The following is a 23,137-nucleotide window of genomic DNA, read 5'->3' on the forward strand; positions in this document are numbered from 1 at the left end:
AAAAATAAATATTATTTTGGTTATTTTCATGCAATTTTTTTGTAGTTGTTTTTTTTAACAACTTTTGAGCCATGTCTTGTTTAGTTGCTTGTTGCATTCTCCCCATGTTTTTGAAAAAAATAAATAAAAAATAAAATCAATTTGCTCATTGGTGAAAGGGTTTAAAATGAGAACGTTTTACTGCAGATTTGGCCTCAGATGCTGAAAAAAAGGCAGCGATCTTGGTGAATCGTAGCTCTGTTTACAGAGCCTGTCAACGGCCAACCACAATTTTGGACATTTCAGAAATACATCTGAACATCCGACAGCCAGTTAGGAGCATGATCGTACCTCGCTCTCCCCTGTACATTTCATGACAAATGAGACCCTAACATGAGTTGTACAGCTCAAGTATGGGGTCAGAAAACAGGCTCAAATCTTGAAGCGTGTGCCCGGCCTTTAAACCACACAGTCACTGCTAATGAACACTAACAAATGACACTTAAGGGTTATTTTGACCTTCTTGAAGTATAACCCTTTATACATTATTAGGTCGCTACCAAGATATGCTTCACTCGTCCACTTAATAAAAGCGAAGCGAAATGGAGGACGACAGGAGAGAAGGAGAGCTGGATGTGGAGTCAGATAAGAGCGTCACATCAAAGCAGGAATTAACAGAGGAGTCTTAGTGAGTCAGTCTTCTCCAGGCTTTGTTTTTTTCCTCATTTAATTTTATTCTTTCACAGCTTGACCTCTTTCTTCTTTTGGTATGTTTTACAACAGCTCATTACCAGAGGAGAAAGGGACAGGTAGATAGATAGATGGATGGATGGGGTGATGGGAGGGAGTGAGGGGAGCAAATGCAGGAAGGGAACAGTGCCAGGAGTGAAATCGACATAGAAAAACAGAAAGAAGGGAGAAAAAAAAGAAGGAAAGTGAGAGGAAGTGGCTGAGAAAATGAAGAGATAAGACAGGTAAAGTCAGAAATACAGAAGGACATTAAGGTCTTTCTCTTATAATTTCTATTTTCTTTAAAGATCTACTTTATGCTTTCAAATGTGAGGTTTATTCCTGCAGGCATGTTTTTTATATCTATACATAAACAGAAACAAGAACAGTTTGTATAAAAAGGATAAAATAAATAGGATGAATATAGCTGTGGAGGACGTTTGAGGAGGTGTTTGTGTGTGAGGAGGTGGCAAACCACAGCTTACTTCCTATAGTGTAGCATTGCACTTAGTGAAGACAGCAGTGGGGGAGAGTCGAGGAGGAGGACTGTGTGTAGCAGGAATCGGCTGCAGTCTGGTGAGGCCGGGGGTCGGGGTGGAGCGGTGAGGTGTGGGTGCAGAGGAGGAAGAGGGGTCAGCGGGATGTAGCGGTGGCTTGGAGGTGATCTCAGTGTGCTAGACTGTTTATTCTTTCACCAGGGCGGTAAACTCTGCAAGAGAGGAGGAAAAAAAGCTGTCAGGACTTGTTTTCTTTCTCAGTAAACACGTATCCAGTTTTCAGTTATGCACATGGTATTCACACTACGTCAAGTCTTAAAATCAAACTTAAAAAGTGATGTTTTGCTTTGGAAAAAGGTGCAAAATTTGGAGTTAGGGACTGTGAAAAAATGATCAGGTTGGAAGGTGGAGTCAAAAAGTGGAGGATTGTGCATTTACTCTTAACCGAACAAATGATGTTGATGAAATTTTGGGAGGGAGCATGCCCTGGATTTATATTTTATTTTTTTATTTATTGCTTGCGATTGGTTGGACAGGTTTATGGACGGGAACTCAATACTGCAGAGATTGCTACTGCATGACTCTGGCTCAAAATGATGGCACAAACCCAAGGTGAAAGTGGCCATGTCCAGGATATTTTGGCTTCAATTCTGTACATTGAGAGGAAGTAGAAAGTTGGAACAACAATTTTTGAAATTGCTCTCATATTGAGCGAGACAGACTACAATGTAATGCCCACAGGCAGTTAGACACTGTCAATTTTTGTCCACTAAAAGTGTTTGTTTTTACCACTGAAAGGCTTAGATTATTATTATGTCTGAAAACATTATGAAAAAGATCCCCACAGAGGGGAGAGGCGTTTTTCTATTAACCAGAAAAGCCCCAAAATCACCATTGCCACACCAGCAGACCCCTTTTAAACAAACAGTAATTTTATCATCTTAAAACACACTTTCTTCAAAGTCAACAGAAGCAAAATAAAACTCATAAAGAGTCGCCTTTGTTCATCATTCTTCTTTTCCAACAATTACCAACTCTAAAATTGCTGTTTACAATTTCAGGGCTGTTTATGGTTAAACAAAAAGGATCTTCATTCAGTGACACTGGTGATAAGTGTAAGTCAGTAAGTGAAAAAGCAGGTAATTAAGTAAGTAAAACTTAGCCCAGCTGCTTATGTTTACTGAAATTTTGTGCTAATTCCACTTCTAATTTGGGCAAACATAAGGTACAACATTCTCCCCAACCTCGATTTTCAGACAGCCCCTAATGGGCCAAATCATGCAAACTACAATCGCGTTCCTTTAGTATCTGTTTGTCTACAAGCGGGCGTCTGTTGAGCATTTTTAGATTGCTTACAATTAGCCATGCTTTGGTTGTTCAGGTTAATTTCAACAGAATAGGTAATTTTGACAGATGAGGACAGTGTAAGGTAAACAGTGATACATTTAGGCTTTACTTCCTTGGCATTGTGCAGAAAATGACTGTAGTATAAGATCTCGTGTCACACTGTTACATTCTCAAATCACCAACGAGAGTTAAATGAATCGTACGGGGAAACTGCAGTCTTAACAAATGACCATTAAATAAATATGTGAGAAATCACACATTGCAGCAAATGAAGACCATCTTTCTGTTTCTGTTTATGTGTGTGACTTTCTCTCTGCATTTGTTTGGCATATCGTCGTCTGTGTGAATTTGGTGTTTACCGTCAACTCCAATCTTGCCGTCTCCATCCTTGTCGGCTGCTCTTAAAAAGTCTTTGGTTTCCTTGTCTGTCAGGTCTCTGCCATCTTTGGCGAAACCCTTCAGGACGAATCTATCCAGGGATAGAAAAGAAGATATATGTCAAAGAGCACTAATATTTGATTTGTTGCATCTTTAGGGTTATATGTGTGTGTATTTAATAATAAAATAATAATAATAATAATAACGTTATTCATAGAGCACCTTTAAAAAACAGAGTTTACAAACTGTTTTGACAAACACAAGTGAGACGAAAAAGGGAAGAGCTTGGATAAAATTAAAAGCAAAGAACATATGATGCAAGATGCAAGACATAAATGTCAATATAAAATAACACAAAGAAACAGACCAAAAACAACAACAACAGAAGCAATAAAAACAATAAAGCCCCCGAATAAAAGGAAATAAATTAAATAAAACATATTTAATGAGGTAAAATAAATAAAAATCAATAAAAAGAGTATTAGTCTCACTTGAGCTCCTCCTCCTCTATGAAGCCGCTGTTGTCGGCGTCCAGCACCGTGAATACCTTCTTCACTTCGTCAGCAGATTTGGCCTTCAGACCCACCATCTCGAAAAACTTCTTATGGTTAAAGGAATCAGCAACTGCACACATACAAATAAAAAAGGAGACACACAGGCAAACAAAAAGATGCAAAATTTCAGTACAAAAGCACTTTTACTTTTGGCATTTACAGGGTTTCATCATGTTAAAATTCTAACACAAAGTTTGTTTTTTTTATTTCTTGACAGTTGTTCATCACATGCTCATCTGAGTGATGAAGCCCAAAGGCAAAAATGTAATTGTAATAAGCAGCCTTCTAACAGTTTGACTCTTACTGATTGAGAACGTGTTTGCCAGAGGACCCATCAGTTCTGGGTCATGGAACTTCATCTATTCCCATCTGCCTGCGCCATGCGTGCAAATACATTAATTATATGTAAAACAGAAGAAAAAAGTATTAATTAGTTTCATGTTTGTCAGTGCATGACATAATGTTTTTGCCAATATTTTCATTCAATAATGATACAGAGCTGTGGAAGCGGAAGGAGCCGCTGCTTCTGGAAGGCAAAGTCCCAAACAAGGAATATTTATAGTTTCAAAAAGACAAACCCATATTCTTTCAGATATGTTGGATTGTTTGCAATTTTGTTGTTGCACAGCCGTGTTCAGCCATGGAAATGAACAGTTTTTAACCATTCTAGATTTGAACAATGACCCCTGACCAATGCAATCACAAAATATTTAACAAATGTCTGTTTGTCATTCTGTTTTTGGAAAACAGTGTTTAGGAACTGAAAAAAAGAGTACCCCAACACTCTTTTTTGTGTGTATTTATACTTATCAGGTCCTACTAATTCCAAATAGTTATGAGAAATAAAAAATGTATACCAAACAAAGGCTCGGGGCTCAAAAGGATTAAGAAAATCTGAAATGGGAATTCATATCGGAGCAAACTCTTCTGGAGCTACCTGCTTCTCCCACTTGCAGCTCTGATTTCAGTACTTTCACAGTAAGGTGGCAAAATTTGGAGGTTCCACCATGGGTGTGTAGTGATGGGAATAAGTGGTATAAAACCAGTAGTACTTTGTTCAACACCAGCCTAAAGCTCAGCCAAGCTCATTAAGTCTGTGCAGATTGTCAGCAAATTATCCACAGCTCATATCCCCAAAATCTAATCATCCCTGGGGGATAATCCGGCTCACATCGTGCACTTGAGACTAAACACAAAGCTGGATCCCTGAGATTTCTCCATGATTCGTGCTTTTACCTGCAAATGCATCTAGAGCTTTCTTGATTTCATCTTTGTTGAGGATGCTGCTCATTGCCATCTTGGCTGCTGGAGAAAAGAGAGACAGAAAAAAAAGACATAAGGACAGAGAGGGGACAAGGTTAAAAACAAGGTCGCTGGAGAGCAGAGAGAGAACTCGGAGACATTCTCGTATTACACTGGTGACAATCTAGAAATGGAGCAGGAAACCGGGACATACGACAAGAAGGTGATGAGTGACAGAATGAATTAGTGACAGTCGAGGAGGAGTGACAAAGGGAGGAAGGGGAAGGAGATAAGACGGAGGTGGAGAAAGGGAAAGACATGAGAGCAGGATGGTGTCGAGAGAAGAAGAAAAAGGAAGTTCAGTGTTGGGACATCCAAATAAAGGAAACAGGGACAGAACAATCATCGTGTTGTCCGTATCAGTGTCTTCCATTTTATCTGTATGATTCACAGAGCTGTTGCAGATGAAAGCACGGCACACAGTCAGCGGGGGTTTAAACGGGCCATCTGAGTCTTCAGCTGTGTCTGAAATACCACAGGAGAATTCAGTTTGTCAGCCCAGTCCAGATGGAGAATCTTCTTGTACCTCACACTATGTAAGGTGAGCCTGCCTCTTCACAGCCTCGTGGCTTTTTACTCCGCATGTGTGACCGAACCCGATCGCTGCGCAAAGTTGTCACCTTCCCTCGACTTTGATTGATGCCCCTCTGTCATCCGTTGCTATTGCAAACACACGTATACAGCGTGTATACGCATGAAGACGGAGAACACAAAGGGAATGTAAAGGAGTGTGGAGGAGCTGAGGAGGAGTGAGTGACAAGTGGATTAGAGAACGCAGAGCTCTGGTTTCACTTCGCTCATTGTGGTCTGGCAAACCTTAATCGGGATTTGCTGACACACATTATTTCAAGTAGGCTGTAAGACACATGATCGACACTTCACTCAGACATCCACTCAAACCCCACCTGCACCTAAATGAACGCAACACATCGAGCTGTCAGTTGGCTTTGCGTCCAACCAAAACACCATTCGAGGGCCTTAAAGGGACTGTTCACGAAGAAGAGTTCCTAACATGTTCTGTGGATTACGTTCAGTAACCAGGTTAGGATTTCTGGAAAGAGACATATACAGTTGAGGTTTTCAAATGTATTTTCTTGTGCTTTGAGCTCCACAAGCAGAGTGCCATCGAGTTTCATTATATTAGACAGAAGACAAACATCTCTACAGCCGATATGTCCAACACTCGCAAACTCGGCAAAACAATCTAGACTGATAAATAGCACTACAAGTGAGAGGAAAAATATGTGTTTTTAAATTTGGGGTGAACTTTCCCTTTAAAATATCCATAAACATCATCACTCTGCATGGTCTGGCTGTCAGGCTCATTGGATTCTCAGTGGATGTTTTCAAGACTAAAATCTTCTGTTGACACGACTGGAAATCCACATCAAAAACACAACATCAGTGGCGCATAAGCACCGCTGAAGCGTCAAGCCCTTTAAACCGGCTCAGACTTACAGTCTGCACTCAGTGTCCTCAGAACGAGCTGTCCCGTCTGCAGAGGACAGCAGCCAGCCAAACTGCCTTCAACAGGCTGACTAATATCAGAAATTTACTGGCCAAAAATGTTACATAGGCTCCATTAGGGAGTGTGTTTTTTAACTGATTGGTTTCATCCCTCCTGCCCGTTACAATGACTACGGTGAATTCAAAAAGCTTGTAGATGATGTCACGTGGGTGGCCTTGTTCAGTCATTAGATAAAGAAACTAAACCCCTAAACCATGATTTTCTGTTGAAAAGCAATATGTATGGGTATTACGTAGTGTTGTTTTCAGAGGTACTGTGATCCTTTGAAGGAGAACTTACTGTAAACAGCTGTTCTCCAAGCTTAATTAAGTTAATCTGCAGTTAGCCCAGAGCCCTTGTGCACAAATACACAGTAGATACATGCTAACACCTGTCTGTATGTCAGGGCAGCTTACTGTACACTACAGTATGAAAAATCTTTCAACCTTTCATCTCTGTCGTTGATGCAAAGCAGGGAGGACTGAACTGTCACGCAGAAAGGTCACAGTAATGACAGGGTATCATCCTTGTACCATCATCATCACTGTGATCTCTGTGTGCGGCACATATTGCTGAGCTGGCCGTTATCATGGCCCCGTCCTTCTCAGAGGAAATACAGTCTGAGTCGTCTGTACGTTTCCATCCATTACAGATCACTCATGCAGAAGTGTTTTGCTGCATCACGCCTCGAGCTGTGTAACAATTCTAATATCATCTGCTTCATACTTTAACACAGTGTGCTTCTATTTGGCTGCTTTTCAGGCTAATAACCACCAAAACATGTTATTCATCTGGGCTCCATTTAAAATCTGTGTGAAATATTCATCACAGTGCAGGGAAATAATCTGTTAATTACCTGAGAGGGCTCCCGTAATGAAAATTATCATATTTGTTGGCTACAAAGTCAATTAAAAGAAATTAAGACATAACTTAGAAGATAGTAAATACGTCCATGGTTATAATTAATATGAAATGTATCATGGCTTGATCTTTAAAGGTCCAGTATTTAGGTTTAGGGAAATAAATGGAATATTATATTATATTATATTATATTATATTATATTATATTATATTATATTATATTATATTATATTATATTATATTGTTGTTTTTAGTGTATAATCCCCTGGAAATAAGTATCATTGTGTTTTTTCGTTACTCTAGAATAAGCCATTTATTTTTACATGGAGAGTGCCATTTTGCTATGAGATAGGGCTGTTAATGTTTTTGTGTCGACCACCATAGTTGGAAGCTTTTTCACAGTGAGCCAAATTGTATTGTAAAAACACGTTTTTAATGTAGAACTGTTTTATTCAGTGTTTTTACTGGTTTAAATCACCAGGTCTGTTCGTATGGAGAGAAAAGTGTCTCTAAAATCCGATAATTCGGCTCCTGGTAAAAACCTCCTGAACATTTGGAAGTCATGTTATCAGGGAAATCTGAGAAACACTGCTTTCTAACATCAAACTGCTTTATTCAGTATTTTTCTAAGTGTAAATCACTGCGTTTTGGAGAGTAAGAGACCTCTTCAGATGATTCGGCTCCTGGTAAAAACCTCCTTAATAATGAACACTGTGGAAGTCTAAGTGGGAGAAGTTTTGGCTGGTTGCAATTCTCACCAATACATATGCCACCAAATCCCCTTAAATACACACTGGACCTTTAAGTGTCTTTAAATATAAACTACAAACAGATAAATGTTGCTTACCACTGTTAGAAGACTTAATGGATTTCTCTCACTGGTATCACGCTCAGCTCCGGTGATGTATGAGCTTTTCTTGCGGTTCTCTGTTATCTAGTTCAGTAACATGCAGCTGCAAACACAGATCAATACTGAACACTGCTTAACTTCTGTGGCCACACATCCAATCCTTTATCATTATAAAAGCACAACCTCCTTCTTTGACCTTTACCACAAAGGTGGCCGCGGGGGAAAAGAAACAATTCACCGTGAAATGAGGAGGATAAGATTGATTTACCGAGATATCTCAGTCAGTGTGCTGCCAGTGGAACTGTATAAACTACGCCACATTGATTTATTTAAAGGAAAGTATAAAGACCAATCGTGGTTGTGCTGAGCTGCGGTCCGTCTCTGCAGATTTCTGATCGCAGTCGGTTATCTGAAATGCTCTGTTGTTTCTCCGTCATCTAGTTCAGCCTGCCAGCTTTTCAATTTAGCTTAGAGTGAGATTCGGTGTCTGGGATGCATTTTATTGAGTAGGCCCTCTGTGACATTACCCTCCGCAGGGGTCGGTCATCTTTCCTCGACCACCAGCAATTCTGTTTAAAAAGTTAAGATTCATAGCTTGTTATTCTGAGCATTCAGTGTTTCCCACAGGGGGGTCACTGACACACAGCTGTTGCTGCTGTTTGACACGGCACTGAAGGACCGTCTCCGTGAGCTGCTCTCTTCCTGCTCTCTCTGCCCCGTGAGCATGAGCTCGCACTACAGCTGTGGCTAAAATCCAACACCAAAGCGTTTAACAGTCCCAATAATCTCACACTGACACTGAAACAGTTTGACTTTGTTGTTAAACCCATCATTAACCACTAAGTAATGTAAGCCATGTGATGCTAACAGTTAGCCCTGTCATCATGTGTGTGCGTGTGTGTGCAACTTTGTCCCAGGCACAGAGCTCACACTCCCACAGCAGTATACAAGAGAGAGAAAGAGAAGAGCTGATTGATTAAATATGCTGTGCACAGCTTTACAATAATAAGATTTTACCTGTTTCAAACAGTCATATTTGAGGTTAAGTTGAAGTGATTGGATAAAATTGCAAGGTTGCTAAGAAAACACCGGGATCAACCACATTTGCATTACTTCTTGCAATTGCAACATGCTGGGCACTAGCAAGAGAGTCTTGCTGCAATGAAAGAGGCCACGTATCTTTCTCCACTGCTCTTCTAGCGGTAGTGAAAGTGATAGGCTGGTCGAGGTACTGAGGACAGTCCTAAAAGAGTAGCGTAGCTTCTTTCATTAACAACGCTGGCTCAATAAGGAGCGTCTGCAGCTGAGATGGAGAAAGAGAAATCGCTTTTAGTGATCGAAGCAGAGAATAAATTAACAGTTGTCTACGGTAATAAATGTACAGTGTAGATTTGTTTGCTTGTTGAAACATTACAGCATCTGCACAAATACAGTCCAGCCCTCAATGACCGTTGAACGTATTTATCATGTTTTTAGGAATTATGAATAAAATGATTTCTCTGTGCCAATGTAAACACCATGTCTCAAATGTGCCCATAACCTTGATACACCTCTTAAAAAGATTATTCATGTCCATGCAAACACAGTCAGTACATGCAGGACACTGTTGGCATCTCTTCATCATGAGATTGGCCTTTGAATAATACAGTATGTGACAGTGACTGGGGTTTCCTTTGTGGGAAGTCCTATCACCATGATGGGCTCTAGGTGTGGGAAACCTAACCACAGTGCTGCGCTGCCAACTCCCCAGTTTACTGTAACAGCTGCATGAACGTGTGAATATGTGCGTGTTTACATGAGTCCCAAAGGGTGCCAAACAGGCCGGGGCGAAGAGGTGAAAGGCTTAAAGAAGAATGTACTTGCATTTCAAGAAACCTGACCCCCTTATGTTCATTTGACAGTTGTGTGTGTGTGCGTGTGTTTGTTTGTGGGGGGGTCTGTAAAAAGCAAAGATAAGTGGAGAGGGAGAAACATACTGCAGAGAAATATGCCTCTTCAATATCATTGCATGCAGTGTGTGAACTGGAAGTGAACCCTTGTCCTCAAAAGAAATAGGCTTTGAAGGTACTGTGTGTTTCCCCCCTTTATGTGGCTCTGTCAGTGTGTTGCAATGAGTCTTTTAACAATGTGCATTGTGTTGTTGAATCATTGTTTTTATGTGACTCATACACCCGCGGTGCTTTACGCTGTTTTAAGTTTAAACAGAGGTCAACCAATATTGGGATTTCTTTTGTAATGAATAGCTGAATAAAAACAGCCGTTCCTCCCTCTGTGTTTTTGGTGACTAACATAAAAAACACACTTGATATAGAGATATCTAGAGAGATAGTAGGATTTGGATTATTAGAGTATTGGTGGTCTCCATTGAAAACATGCTTCAAGCCCAGAGAGGATCAAAACAATAAGACAAATGAAAAATATTAACAGGTCTATAGGTTAAAAGAGATCTTAAAAGCCTCTTGAATAATGGTCAGACTGCAAAAAACAACATTGTTGTCATGAAACGCAAAGTTTAATTGATATTGTTAAAAAGCATATGAAATGATAGCATGTGGACAGTGCTTGGACAGTGAAACTTTGATAAATTGCATATTTATTTATCGCTAAGGTCCAGTGTGTAGGATTTGGGGCGATATAATGGCAGGAATGTAACATAATATGATCAAATATGTTTTATAATCATCCATATGTTTTTGTGTCAGCCACAGTAGTTATCAGCCCCCTCCAAAATGAAAACAACAACATTGCAAACAACACTGATTTTTAAGATGATACTGCTTTATTCAGTGTTTTTCTCCGTTTTAATCAGTGGGTCTGTTTGTTTTGGAGAGGAAGAGACCTCTGCGGATAATTCGGATTCCTGAAAAAATCTTCTGAACATCAGAATCTTAAGTTTTTAGAAAAAAAAGGTTCACACATTAGCAGGTGCTGGCATAGCGGCCCGAGGAACAGTGTTGGAGAAACACTGATTTATACTCAAATACTGTTATTCAGTTGTTTTATCAGTTTTAAGCCCCAGGTCTGTGTGTTTTGGAGAGGGAGCGACCTCTGTGGAGAATTCTGCTCATGATAAAATCTCCTGAACATCTGGATCTTAAGTTGAAAGATTAAAAAGGTGAGCAAACATTTGCAGGCACCAGGATAGCAGTACATCTCTGACAAGCCGAACAGCATTTGAAATACACTGATTTGTAATGGGACAATTCAGCTTTTTACTTGTTTTGAAGAGGAAAAAACCTCTGCCGGTAACTCTGCCTCCAGTAAAAACCTCCTGAACAATTAACACTTTGGGAATCCTAACTGCAAGTTCATGCTTGGCACAAAGGAGAAGTTTCAGCTGGTTGCAATCTGTAATCCTCACAGCTAAATACCACTAAATCCTACACACTGCTCCTTTAAGTAAATTTACAACAAGTTTTAACATGTTTCTTGTCCTATTTCCGTAAAGAGACCAATCTGCTGTAGTTGCATCATTTATCTAAAGAACATGAATGACTCTTAGAGGCTGTTTTCCCGAATCAAAAGGGCCTCAAGTGATTTTCTTTCTCTATAAAAGCTCTTTATCTGAACGGCTGCTGATCTGCACAGTTGATCTTCAAATAAACTCGAGGGCTGAATGTAGCCAGAGCTACCTTTTCAGTGTGCATTACATTGTCTATTGATTTTATGGAGCTGCTGATAGAGAGGGACTGTACAATGGTGTTCATTGTCACAGCCACAGCTGTGCCTCTGTTTGTCCTCTGTGTTTCTCTTTGTTTTCCACTCCTCTTGTCTTCACTGTCCTCGGTTTGTCTCTGTGAGAACATTGTGTGTGTATATGTGTCCGGATGTTGTTTTGCAGCTCACCTGGACCAGGCCTACCAACACACCTGTCTGCAATCAGCTCATTACCTCTACTGCCTCACCACACACCTGGCAACAATCACCCCATGAACTCAAAATTCATCTACTCTCCTTTTACGAGGTCATCCTTATGTTCTATGTTTCCCGGCTCTATATTCTCTCAAATATGTGTTTCGCCAATAATAAGAGTTCTCACAGAAAAGTAGGTCGTCTCTGTTGCAGAAAGATGCAAATAGTTTTGAAACTGGTGCTACATGACAAGAGAAAGAAGGGAAAAGAGGCCATGGCACTAGCTTTTGCTGAAAACGATCGAAAACCCATAGCTACAAGAAAGCATCGGACCAATAAATGCTCCCAAGTGGTATGGCACCCACTTCCTGTTTACAAACTTTCACCATTATGGTGAAAAGGGGCATTAAAATATGTTTTTGAAAACATTTTAGACAATAAATAGGCAGTGCAGTAACATAATCTTGATTTATATTCAATCAGCACTACCTAGTTTTACTGTGTGATTGGATTTCGGAGTTTGCAAAACGCAGAGAGGGGTGGGCGTGTGTCTGGATCAGCTATATTTGGCGGGCAATACGAAAAGTACAAAAGTACAGCCTGTAGTTTAAACAATAGCCCAAGAACAAGTCCTACTTTTGATACAAAGCTGGTTGAAAATCAGCAAAGTGTCCCATGAGATACTTTTCATCTGCCTTTTGTAGTGATAAAAAGTAGAACGGTGTACATGTCCAATACACAGTATGTTTGAAGCACTCTGAGATGCAATTCGCTGGAGCTACATCCTCTCAAAGATATTCTGTTTCCCTTCTTCTGTTTTGAGCATGTGGGTCTAAACTATAAACATATATTGTGAGAGATGTGTTATTCAAATCACAAAAGAACAAAGGCAAATGGAGTTTGAGTGGTTAAAATCTGTTAAACCAGCGTGGAGATATTAATGTTGGAGGTCAAGGAAACTGTCTTGCCCCCAATTTGAGGGTGTGGGTTAGAAAGACACAAGAGGCCAAGTCATACTGACCCAGGGAAGCATACATTGAACATTTGACCTTGAGAAAAACATTGCTTAAAACCTTTAAACCCTCTGGAAGGTCTATTTAATGTGTCATAATCAGAGGATATTGAGCTGAGGAGCATAGGACCCTGAGAACGTAGATATGCTCTCACTTATCGGCAGATTGTTGTTTCACTTAGACTAAGCTTTTGTATCTTCGAGACGCGGTAGTTGTTATCAGTATTAATGCTTGTTTGTTCCCAGTGCTCCTGGATTCCTGTTTTCTACCTGCCCGCCTGCCGCTCAGCTGCTCTACAGTCATCCCCTCTCTTTAACACCAGTACTATTGCTATTACAGTAAACCTGATGAACTGCAGCCTGCATCTTTATCTGCGTGCTGTGCTTAGGTCTGCTCACAAACCAGAAACCTCACATTCATTAAAAGGTAAAAAAGCAAACACACACACACCCACACACACACTCCTAGCAAGGAAAGACTGGATTTGATAAAAGTAGTACAGAAGCCTGGGGATCGTCTGGCTGTTATCACCACTGTCCACTGGCTAATCCTCTGGCAGGTACAGGACAGGATAGATTAACCACACAGTTACAGCTTGGCAGCAACAATAGTCCTGTGGTGTGTGTGCGTGTGTGTGTGTGCATGTGTGTGTGTGTTCATAACTGCACAGTATTTAACTGCCTTGATTTACTGTCAGTTCGAGAATTATAAATGTATTATTTGTGTCTTCAGTTTCTTTTTTTTTTTAACCACATCTTCCTTACACAATCGTTTTAGTTACGTGCTTGTAATAAACTGTTACTGTTTATACATTTTAGTATAAAAACAAGACTGCAGTGGTGGTGCGGCAGAACCAGTGAGGAGCAATGACAACAATGGCGACTGCTATACAAAATGGGATAGATTCTGCTATCATGGCTGTTCTAAATCTTCTCAGTATCACCTACCATTGTAGTTTGTTTTACTTTGCTCTGCAACACTTTACACAGCAAAACAAGTATGTTGGCTTTATATCAGTGTCTTAAAATGACGCTGAATTCAGGCAGATACATTGGTCTCTAGGATTGAATCCTCTTCCACTACAGAAATAAGAGTGGACACCATGCCAGACTAAAGATGTGACATTTAGAAATTTAGAGTGTCAAACACTGAATTTGAGGCTTTTATGGATCAATTTATGGTGAAAATATCTTTCATCAAAATAAAAGGCCTCTGCTGCTTTCATGTTTCACCACCATGAATGCTGAAAAGCACATACAAGTTTTGGACCAACATATGCTGCCATCCGTCCCTGCTTTTTCCAGCACGACACATTTGTATGTGGTAAAACAGCGTGGATTCGTTGGTAAAGAGAATGGCCTGCCTGCCGTCTTCCATATAAAATTTATGCTGCATGATGAAGCGCAAAACATGACAGCGGAGACCCTGGACTGTTGGGCAACTAAAATCTTCAGGAATGGGAAAGAATTTCACTTTTAAAATGTCAACAATTACTGTCTTCAGTTCCCAAACTTTATGAGTGTCAAACTCTTTCACAACTTTTTTGAAACCTGTTGCAGGCATCAAATTCAGAATAAGTGTATATTTACGAAAAAACATCAATGTTCTTCAATTTGAACATTAAATGGCTCATCTCTGCACAGTATACAACTCAATAAAGCCTGAAAATGATTGGCAAATCATTGCATTCTGTTTTTATTGAAGCTTTACACAGCGGCCAACATTTTAGAATTGGGGCTGTATATATGTGCTGCTAGCATGGCTAAAAATGTGAGTGTATATGCCATACTAACAGACTCCTACTTAAACTGTAAGCACTATTAAGATTCATAATCTAATAAAGTCCCAAACTCTAATGAGATGACTTTGCAAAACACATATGCGATGAAAGCAATCTAAAGCATGCAGACTCGACTAACATTTGCATAAAATATTACCAAACAAATTAAAGATGTAAATTCCATTTAATCTGCCATCGAAAGCAACAGTGTTATGAGTGTTAAAAAGCACACATATTTCATTGTGACACACAAACAAAATATTATGTGTCCTCGTCATTAATTAACTGAGACTGCATTCACTTAAGCATTGTTCTGTCCATGAATATTTATATTATATAATGCCTCTGCAAGATGAGTACATGTAATGTTTTAAAAGCTCTGTGATCAGCGACAGAATCAGAAATTTATTCTGAAGGGGAGACTTTCAGTGCATCAGCATTTTGACGGAGTTGCATTACCCTGGAGCACTGGGTGGAGACTGGATTCAATCTCATTAGGTGTAATTAAAAATTTGACCTTGAAAGAAATCACAAGCAGGCGCTGCAACAAAATGGGCTCTTCTTTTGGCAGCAAACCGCCGCTATCAGAAAGCAATTACCTTGTTGTTATACTGTATCTTTATCTGATCTCATTCTATAAAGGAGCCTGTAAAAGAAGGTAAATTGCATTTTTTCCACACGTCTCTTTATCTATCACCTCTCCTATTAGTTTATTTTATCACTGCAATTGATTGCAAATGGACAAGAATTGAAGAACTGCTGTGATGTCGATATCCACTATAATACACCCATCCATTCAATATGTGCATATTTGTGCCTTGTGATAACCTGGATTTTTTAACCCTTTGAAACCTGAGCAGATGGGCTCGATTTCTTCAAAAAAAAAAAAAAACATGGGAAGAGGGAAATGAACAACAAAAAACCCCAAAAAAGAACAAGAAATTAGTAAAAAACACAAGAAAATTACCTGGAAATGAGTAAAAAATAAATACATAAATCAGGAAACGACTTGGGAAAAAGTGGTTATGAATTATAATAATTCTGTGACATACTTTTAAATATTTAGTTTTGATAATTACAAGTATAGTTTTTTTGCTAGCTTTTCTCTTTTTCCCCTCTACATTTTTCCCTAGATTCAAAGATTTCAGTTCTTCTGAAAGGTGTCTGGAAGCAGGAAAGTGGGTTAAGATCCCTGAAAACATGCGATCTGCTGCCATATCTCTCATCTGTCTCTTTTTTATTTGGTCAGATCTCCCTCTTACCTTATTACTTGGCTGACGGGTGTTGAGGGAGAAGGGCCAGAAAGGTGCAGGCGGGACGATCAGTAAAAGATCAGAGGCTCTGCTCTTTCTGTTTTATACAAGTCCTCCTCAACTATTTTGGGATGAAAAATGGGCGCCCAGTTCAGCACGGGGTCAGTGATATACGCTGCTAAGGCCGGCCCGTATCGCTTTCCTGACTGCACTCATGCTAATCAAACATGACTATTAATAATCGTCAATCTCCACCTCTCTCACCAGCAGGACTTCTTTTCTCATGCTTGCCTTTTCTCACCCCTCCCTTTCTCTAACACTCCCTCCTTCCTCCTCCCAGCCGTTTGATTTCTCCAACTAATTTTCTCCTCCCACCCGAGGGACACTGGCTCTGTCCTCTAGTCCCCCCTCTGATCCCATCTCTCCCCTTAGCTTTCTCTGTGCCTCTCTATCTCTCTCTTCTCTTAAACTTTTAATTTTCATCGACCAATTCTTTCCTTTAAGGCATCATCAGTAACAAATGACAAGCCCCAGACCTTCTCTACTTTCATCACAAGTGTCTTACTGTACTAACAGATTGGAAAATGCTAAACAAAGCCTTTTTTGACAAATTATTGCAATGAAAAACATGTTACATCAGTGAAATTTTAGGTTTGCCAGGTCATACCATTCTTTTATGGTACAAAAATTAGTGGCTCTCAAACTTTTCCATGTCAAGCACCTCTAAATGGATACACATTTGGCCACAGATCCCCATTTGATATGATTTTTATTCAAGGATCTCCATCTGGTTGTTGGTAGATATATTAAGACCAAAATTCGCTCAGTGCCAACTACAGTTGAGAATGAGGTGAAACCAAAATCTGTTTATAGTGATTAGCCAAAATGACCGGCACACGGTAGAGGAAGTCTTGGCCCGGAAATCTGCACCAGATCAGCCTGAAATATTGGCCGTATGATGATGGATTCTCTCTTTGAACTCTTAGTCTAGTGATATTGGGCTACCTGGTTGGCTAGCTAGATAAAAATGATGTGCTCATCTCCCTAGTTGGGTTACTACCCCAGAAACAAAGCCGTGATCTGAAGCCAATTGACGTAGTGTCTAAATAGCCACTTGGCAAGACATGTCCTGCAAACTGCAAAAATAATATTAAAAATTGACAAATAAAGTATCTGAAAATAAGTGGTGGGGGATTATAGAAATTATTTAAAAAAATAGGGAAAAAATGTCCAGAAAAAAATGTTTTAATTTTCTTAATTATTTATTTAAAAATATTTTACAGAAACAAAATAGTGCTTTCTCGGGGTAATTTTCTTTTTTCTCTTTCTTCCTTTCTTTGCTTATTTTTCGCTTGGTTTTTTTGGGCCACCAGTTGCTAGTCGCCCTCTTCTCTTGTTTTTGAACGAATTCAAAGCCAATTTCGTCACATTTCAAAGGGCTAAACAGAAGGTTTGAGGGGTTTTAGGTGTGATTATTGTGTAAAATCAATAGACCTGCAGAGATCCAGAAAACTTCCATGGTTCACTATGCAGACTTTTCTCTGCAGAGAAAGAATCTGCAAGGGGCCCCATTGCTCTTCATCGTTAACCTCAACAATAAAACACTCTGGCATTGCCAGGCTGCATATCCCCCCGGGACAGTGCAGCACTCCTTTCTTAGAAATCCTCCCCGAGGCTCACTTATAGATGAGAAGTGATTATAGATCACAGCACCCATCAGCTGTTTCCACCTGCGGTATCCCTGAGGAGCCTCTCAAACTGACCTTTAGGAAGTGCTTAGTTTTGAGAGGCAGATATGAGACTTAAAGGCTACTGTCTATACGTGAAAGCCATAAACAAGTTTTCTTGGGAGGGATAGATTTATGTGATCTTAAGTGTCTGTGCGTGATGTGAATGTTTGTGCGCTTTGGACTTAAGGAAATGTCATGAGTGTGTAAGAGTCATGAAAACAGGAACGGGTGTTCTCTGTACTTTTAACAACAGCTGGTATATCAGTTACTGTCAAGGTATTATATTTATGAGACAACTAGACGTTTTATTGATATTGGATGGGTTTTTTTTGGCCAGAATTATTTTGAAGGTGGCAGAGATTTATTATTTGCAACTTAATTATGAGATGTTTTGTTAAAGCTCTTACATGCCAGGATCTGTCCTCACCAGAAAAATGACAGGATGGGTCACTTGAGCAAACACTTAAAATGATGTATGTTTACTCACAAAGCCCTCTCAGTGTTTGAATATTAGCTTTACTCAGGAGACTTGACCAAGGACTGTATTACAAAGATGGACGACATAACACAGGCTACACTCATGCACTGTTTGTACATTTTCCTACTAAAAGTAATGCACCTAAATTTATTAATATGGGTCATAAAGACAGGACTTTCCACCAGAATTTTCTCAAGGAGACCGGTGTTTGTAACTGTGTGAACTTTGAGTAATTTTAAGGTACATCCTCACAATGTCTCTTTTCCTTAAACCTTACCTCCATAACTTTACGTTAAGTACGTAAAGTCATTTGTGGGGTGCTAGTTTGTAGGGGATTACACAAACCATCCTGTGCATTTTCAAAGGATATATTGCATGGATGTATTAAGAAAGTCTGGATACAGCTATGGAGGTGGGGCTCTGTTAACTCCTATGAGAGCTGTTTCTTGGCCCATGACACAAAAAAGCCCTTTTTTCAGGTGTAGAATACCCAGATCTATGGGCCCATGAAGCTTGTGCATGAGAGACTTACGACGTCCGAGTGCAGTTGAGCGTGCCCGAGCAGGTAGCTTCTGCCGGCAGAGCGACAAACTTCTGGTTTAGCACTTCACTAGCTTGAATGGGGGTTTATAAAATTTAATCTTGCGGCTCTTTTAGACTGCACAAATGTTGTTTCGGCAGGGTTCTGACCCTCACAAAAAATTATCCACTGATTTACAAATTTCTTTTTTCCAATGTAAGTCAATGCAAAAAAATCTTTCTGGCTCCAAATGTCACAACCGCAAGATTAAAGTGGCCATTCGCAGGATATTTTGGCTTCACTTTTGTGCAGTTGGTGAAAGAGGAGACGCATCATCTCTCTTTATATACCGTCATTGGTATCGACCACAATAGCTCAAAAACTGCTCATGGGAGTTATTTTGAGAGCAATCATATGGGTCATTTTGGCAGATACTGACAAATTACCTATTTTCACTATGATGTGAGGAAAGTTTGATCAGCAGCTCTATGAAACTTGCATTTTACTTTCTCTTTGTCTCTTTTCTGTATTCCCCTTGGTGTAACTGCACAGGGACATAACTCCCAGCCTAATTCACAAACCTTCCTCTCACAGCTCTAAATCTTTAACAACTCCATGCCCTTCCTCTCTCATCTCTTATCTCATTTTGATGCAACCTTGTGACTAGTGTTCTCTCCCTTGTTCTATGCATTTGCTGATATGCTCGTCTAAATTCATAAGGGCCGCAGAGGGGGATGCCTTGACCCCCATGATGTGCCAGGGTGCTTCTTGCAGTTCTCTTTGGGCTGACAGGGGGCTCAGCAGGGGGACGGGAGGAAGGAGGGAGGGGGTGATGGAGTAGTGACATGCAGAGCCAGAAGGGGAGATAGAAGTAGATGATGAAAGAGGGGGAATTAAAAGAAGAATGGCAAAGAAGAGAATAAAAGAGGAATGCCAACAGAGCAGAGGAGAAGTGAAAAGGGAGGGATGAAGCCAGTGAAGTGGTAGAGGGCTAAAGGTTGACAATGGACCTCACCAGGGAATGTCGATGTTCGATGAGGCATGGACAGCCGTGGAGGGTCAGGAGGAGAAAGCAAAATGACTGAAAATAAGGAAGAGAGCATTCACGTCCTGGGTAAGATAACATCTCACCCAAAGCCTGCATACTGTCTGACAAGAAAAACCATCTGGGGTTGCTACCAGAGAAAAAATGGAAACCTTTCATACTTTTTCCCTCTATTCTCTTATCAATGGCAACAAGGCATACTTCTACTTAACACTGCTTTTAGCTAAAAAGCATCCGAAATCTTGTCCCAGTTGTCCCACTGCTTCAATTTTTTGATTATCCCTGCATCACCATCATTAAAAAGACTTTTGGCTTGTGTGAATACTTCTGGGACTCTTGCTCGTAATGGTTTGTTTGAGCTTATCTCAAATGATGTGTGTGCTTACTGGCTGGCTTATTAATGCTGAAAATTACAACATTCCTCACTGGTTCATTTACAGTGTTTGTTATTTGCCGTTGGGGCTTTCTTAGCAGTCATGCAAACCATCACCAGATCTATTGTTAATCACGCAAACAAGCACTGCTCATTCTGAAATTCTCCGGAGGGTATCCCACTTTAGGTCTGAGACAGTTAGTCAAATGATATTCGAGTATTTGTGTCGCGGAGCAAACACGTAATTCTAAATTGAATATGTTAAAATTCCAAATATCCATTTTCATGACTTCAACTGGCCTATAAGGAGCAAGACCCAAAGGAGCCGTTGTTGTACTCAAAAAAATAATTTCAGCTTCTTGTATCTCATTCTTTTGCTCACCGGCCAAAGCTTATGACCATAGGTGAGGCTTGGAACATAAATTGAGTTGTAAATCAAGAGCTTAGCCCTCCAGCTCAGTTCCTTCATCATCACAACGGTCGCATGCAACATCCGCATCACTACTGATGTCACACCAAACCACCTATTGATCTCACGCTTCAGTTTATTCGTGAACAAGATCACCAGACACACGAACTCCTTGGTGTGAGGCAGTAACACTCTCCTAACCCAGAGAGGATAATCCAAGTTAAAATTAGATTGAAAATTTGGGATTAAATGCATGTGAGTCTTGTGATTTAATATCTATAACACTACTAATTTGTATTCATTTCTGCTATTGCATTGTCCTCTCTTTTCTACATACTAAATAAACTTCTGGTAAAACTATTTCCTGCACAGATTTTGATTACACATAAGATTACTTTTTCATTACATCCTGTAACTTTGAACAAAGGGACGTCATTCTCTGTATCAAATAGGAGGATAAAACAAATTCCAGGGAGGAAAAGAAGAGTGATGCAAATAAGAAGAGGCAGGAGACAGCAGAGAGAGAGAGAGATCCCTTTGAACCTGAGTCCAGGTAAGCCGACATAATGCAGACACATTGGGAACCTCTTTGAGGGTAGCATCGAGAGACAGAGAGAGACAGAGAAGCTGTGTTTCCGGCCATCTGGTATCTGCACAGTTTGATTTTGCACTCTAAAAACTATGCATATATGTGCCAGAAAACACCTAAGTATCACAAATTGTTATTTGACTAAAAGGTATCCATCTTCTCTGCTGAACCTTTTTGTCTTCCCTCCTGTTCACCTGTGTGCAACACCAGTCACTCTTTATATTTTGCTCAATTTATCTGCTGTTTTGGACACTGTCAATCAATACTTTCTGTGAGACAGTCAAGTTTCATAGAGGTACCTGTTTTCACTACAAGTCTGGTCTCACTCCCAGGGCATCAAAATACATCACTTGGGTATTGCAACCATTAGTGTCCATATGAGATTCATCGGGCTTTAAAAAAAACTCCAGTGTAAACCTATTCGCATCATAATTAGATGTTAAAAGCAATTACAATTGTATAAAGATGCATGGAAGTCCAGGGTGGGTGGAAGAGGAGGTTGATGGGTCCACCAAGCACAAGTCAACCACAATCTTTTTCTCACCCTAACCAAGTTGTTTCGTTGCCTTAACTTAACTACTGACCCCCTCTTTGTCATGTGAGTTGACTTTCGTGAGTTACTGCTGACCCGTTTCTATGTCGAGATCTGCCAACACCTTCTGCATTCAGATACAAGACAAAAACAAGCCCTGATATCATCAGGCGGATGCCAGGCCTTTGCCAAACTTCAACATATGACAAACAGGGATATAGGGGTTAAACCCTTGTTACCCCTGTTCTTATTATAAACCAGGTCCCTCTACCTTGACATCACATCTCAGAAGTTAGCCTAGAGTATTGTTGTCATCTTTTCAATATTACCTTCAATGCCTTGCTATGCAGATGACACTGAATTCTACTTCTCCTTTTCAAGGTTAAAAAATGTGCCTGGGTATGTCTGACTGAAATGTCAATTTGCCCTCCACAACCTCTTTCCTCCTTTGAAAGTCTTGCCCAGGGCATAATTCTTAGGATTATCCTCGACAACATCTTACCGCATCTTAGAAAAAAGGTACATTATCATATAGAACAGGTTGTAGCAACAGTGCACGATTAATATTGGATGACATATTCTTTATACTTGGCTCTTAATTTGTGATTCTCCTATCCTTTAGTTCTCTATCCGTCTCTTATCCTCTATAACCACAAGGTCAACTCTGCTTTTTTTAGCAGTTCAAAAAGTTCTGTCAATTTCAAAACACTGATGTTGCCTCTGCACTGCCTCCGCTCGATATTTGTTCCTCACTTTGTGCTTGGCTACCAAACATACATTGTCGATCTATTTGTTATTCTTTTATTTATTTCCAGTACTTCTTATTCAGTGGTTTGAATCGCTGGATAAGAACATCTGCTAAATGCTAAAACAGCATATGATGGTGACTGAGGTTGCAGGTCTATGACTTCACTTGTGCTCAGTACTGTACAGGTTGTCTTTGCACAGCAGGAAAGCTTTCTCTTAACATCTGATCCAATTATGCATTTAGAACAAAGTTCCACCATCAGCATCTTTTTCTGACAAGCTTTTGCATTCAGAGGGAGTTAGTCTGTGTGATTTATTTCGTTCGGGGCAGCGTAAAGTGCTGAAGTCTGTGCAAAGTGACAGGCTTGATAGACACAGACATGATTGAGGAAGAAAGACATGATTAGGAAGATTGCATGGAACAAATACTGAAGTCGAGACTACCTTAAATGTAAGTACTTCTACCCAAAACAATACTTCTGAAGCAAAAAGTGTTTTGATTTAAAGAATGCACTCAGATTTCAATGTGATGTTTGCACGTAAATGTCACAAACCATTTGGGCATGCTTCACTTTGCCAGTACTGCGAGGAAATAAAGCATTTTACATTATAACATCAACAAATCAACAATATGTGTTGTATGAGCCATTCCAAGACCATAAAATCCATAAAAACAACTGAAAGTAGTTGAAAGAATATCTAAATATGTAAAATGTCAATACGCAATGGCACACCTTTTCAGAATGTATCATGGCACGCACTCACAGGCGTCTTTTAGAGAGAGAGAAAGAGAAAAAGAGCTGTTATATGGC

General features: G+C 39.9%; 1 protein-coding gene across 4 annotated transcripts in view; it reads right to left on the minus strand.

The window, feature by feature from the left end:
* Window positions 1-688: 688 nt before the first annotated feature.
* The window catches only part of pvalb6 (parvalbumin 6), a 57,180-nt gene continuing 34,731 nt past the window's right edge, over window positions 689-23,137 (minus strand). The window contains exons 1-5 of one of the 4 annotated variants that reach the window (XM_042504711.2): window positions 15,912-16,056; window positions 4,721-4,789; window positions 3,422-3,554; window positions 2,912-3,021; window positions 689-1,417 (exon numbers count right to left, since the gene is read on the minus strand). In XM_042504711.2, coding sequence (XP_042360645.1) covers window positions 1,392-1,417; window positions 2,912-3,021; window positions 3,422-3,554; window positions 4,721-4,781 — 330 coding nt within the window. In that variant the 5' untranslated portion in view covers window positions 4,782-4,789; window positions 15,912-16,056 and the 3' untranslated portion in view covers window positions 689-1,391. Of the gene's footprint in view, window positions 1,418-2,911; window positions 3,022-3,421; window positions 3,555-4,720; window positions 4,790-15,911; window positions 16,057-23,137 lie in introns of those variants that run through there. The other 3 variants (XM_088069549.1, XM_088069550.1, XM_042504710.2) reach the window with 3 other exon arrangements.

This window comes from Plectropomus leopardus, chromosome 18 (assembly GCF_026936395.1).
Source record: "Plectropomus leopardus strain MGB_pleo_1.0 chromosome 18, ASM2693639v1, whole genome shotgun sequence".
Lineage (NCBI taxonomy): Eukaryota > Metazoa > Chordata > Actinopteri > Perciformes > Serranidae > Plectropomus > Plectropomus leopardus.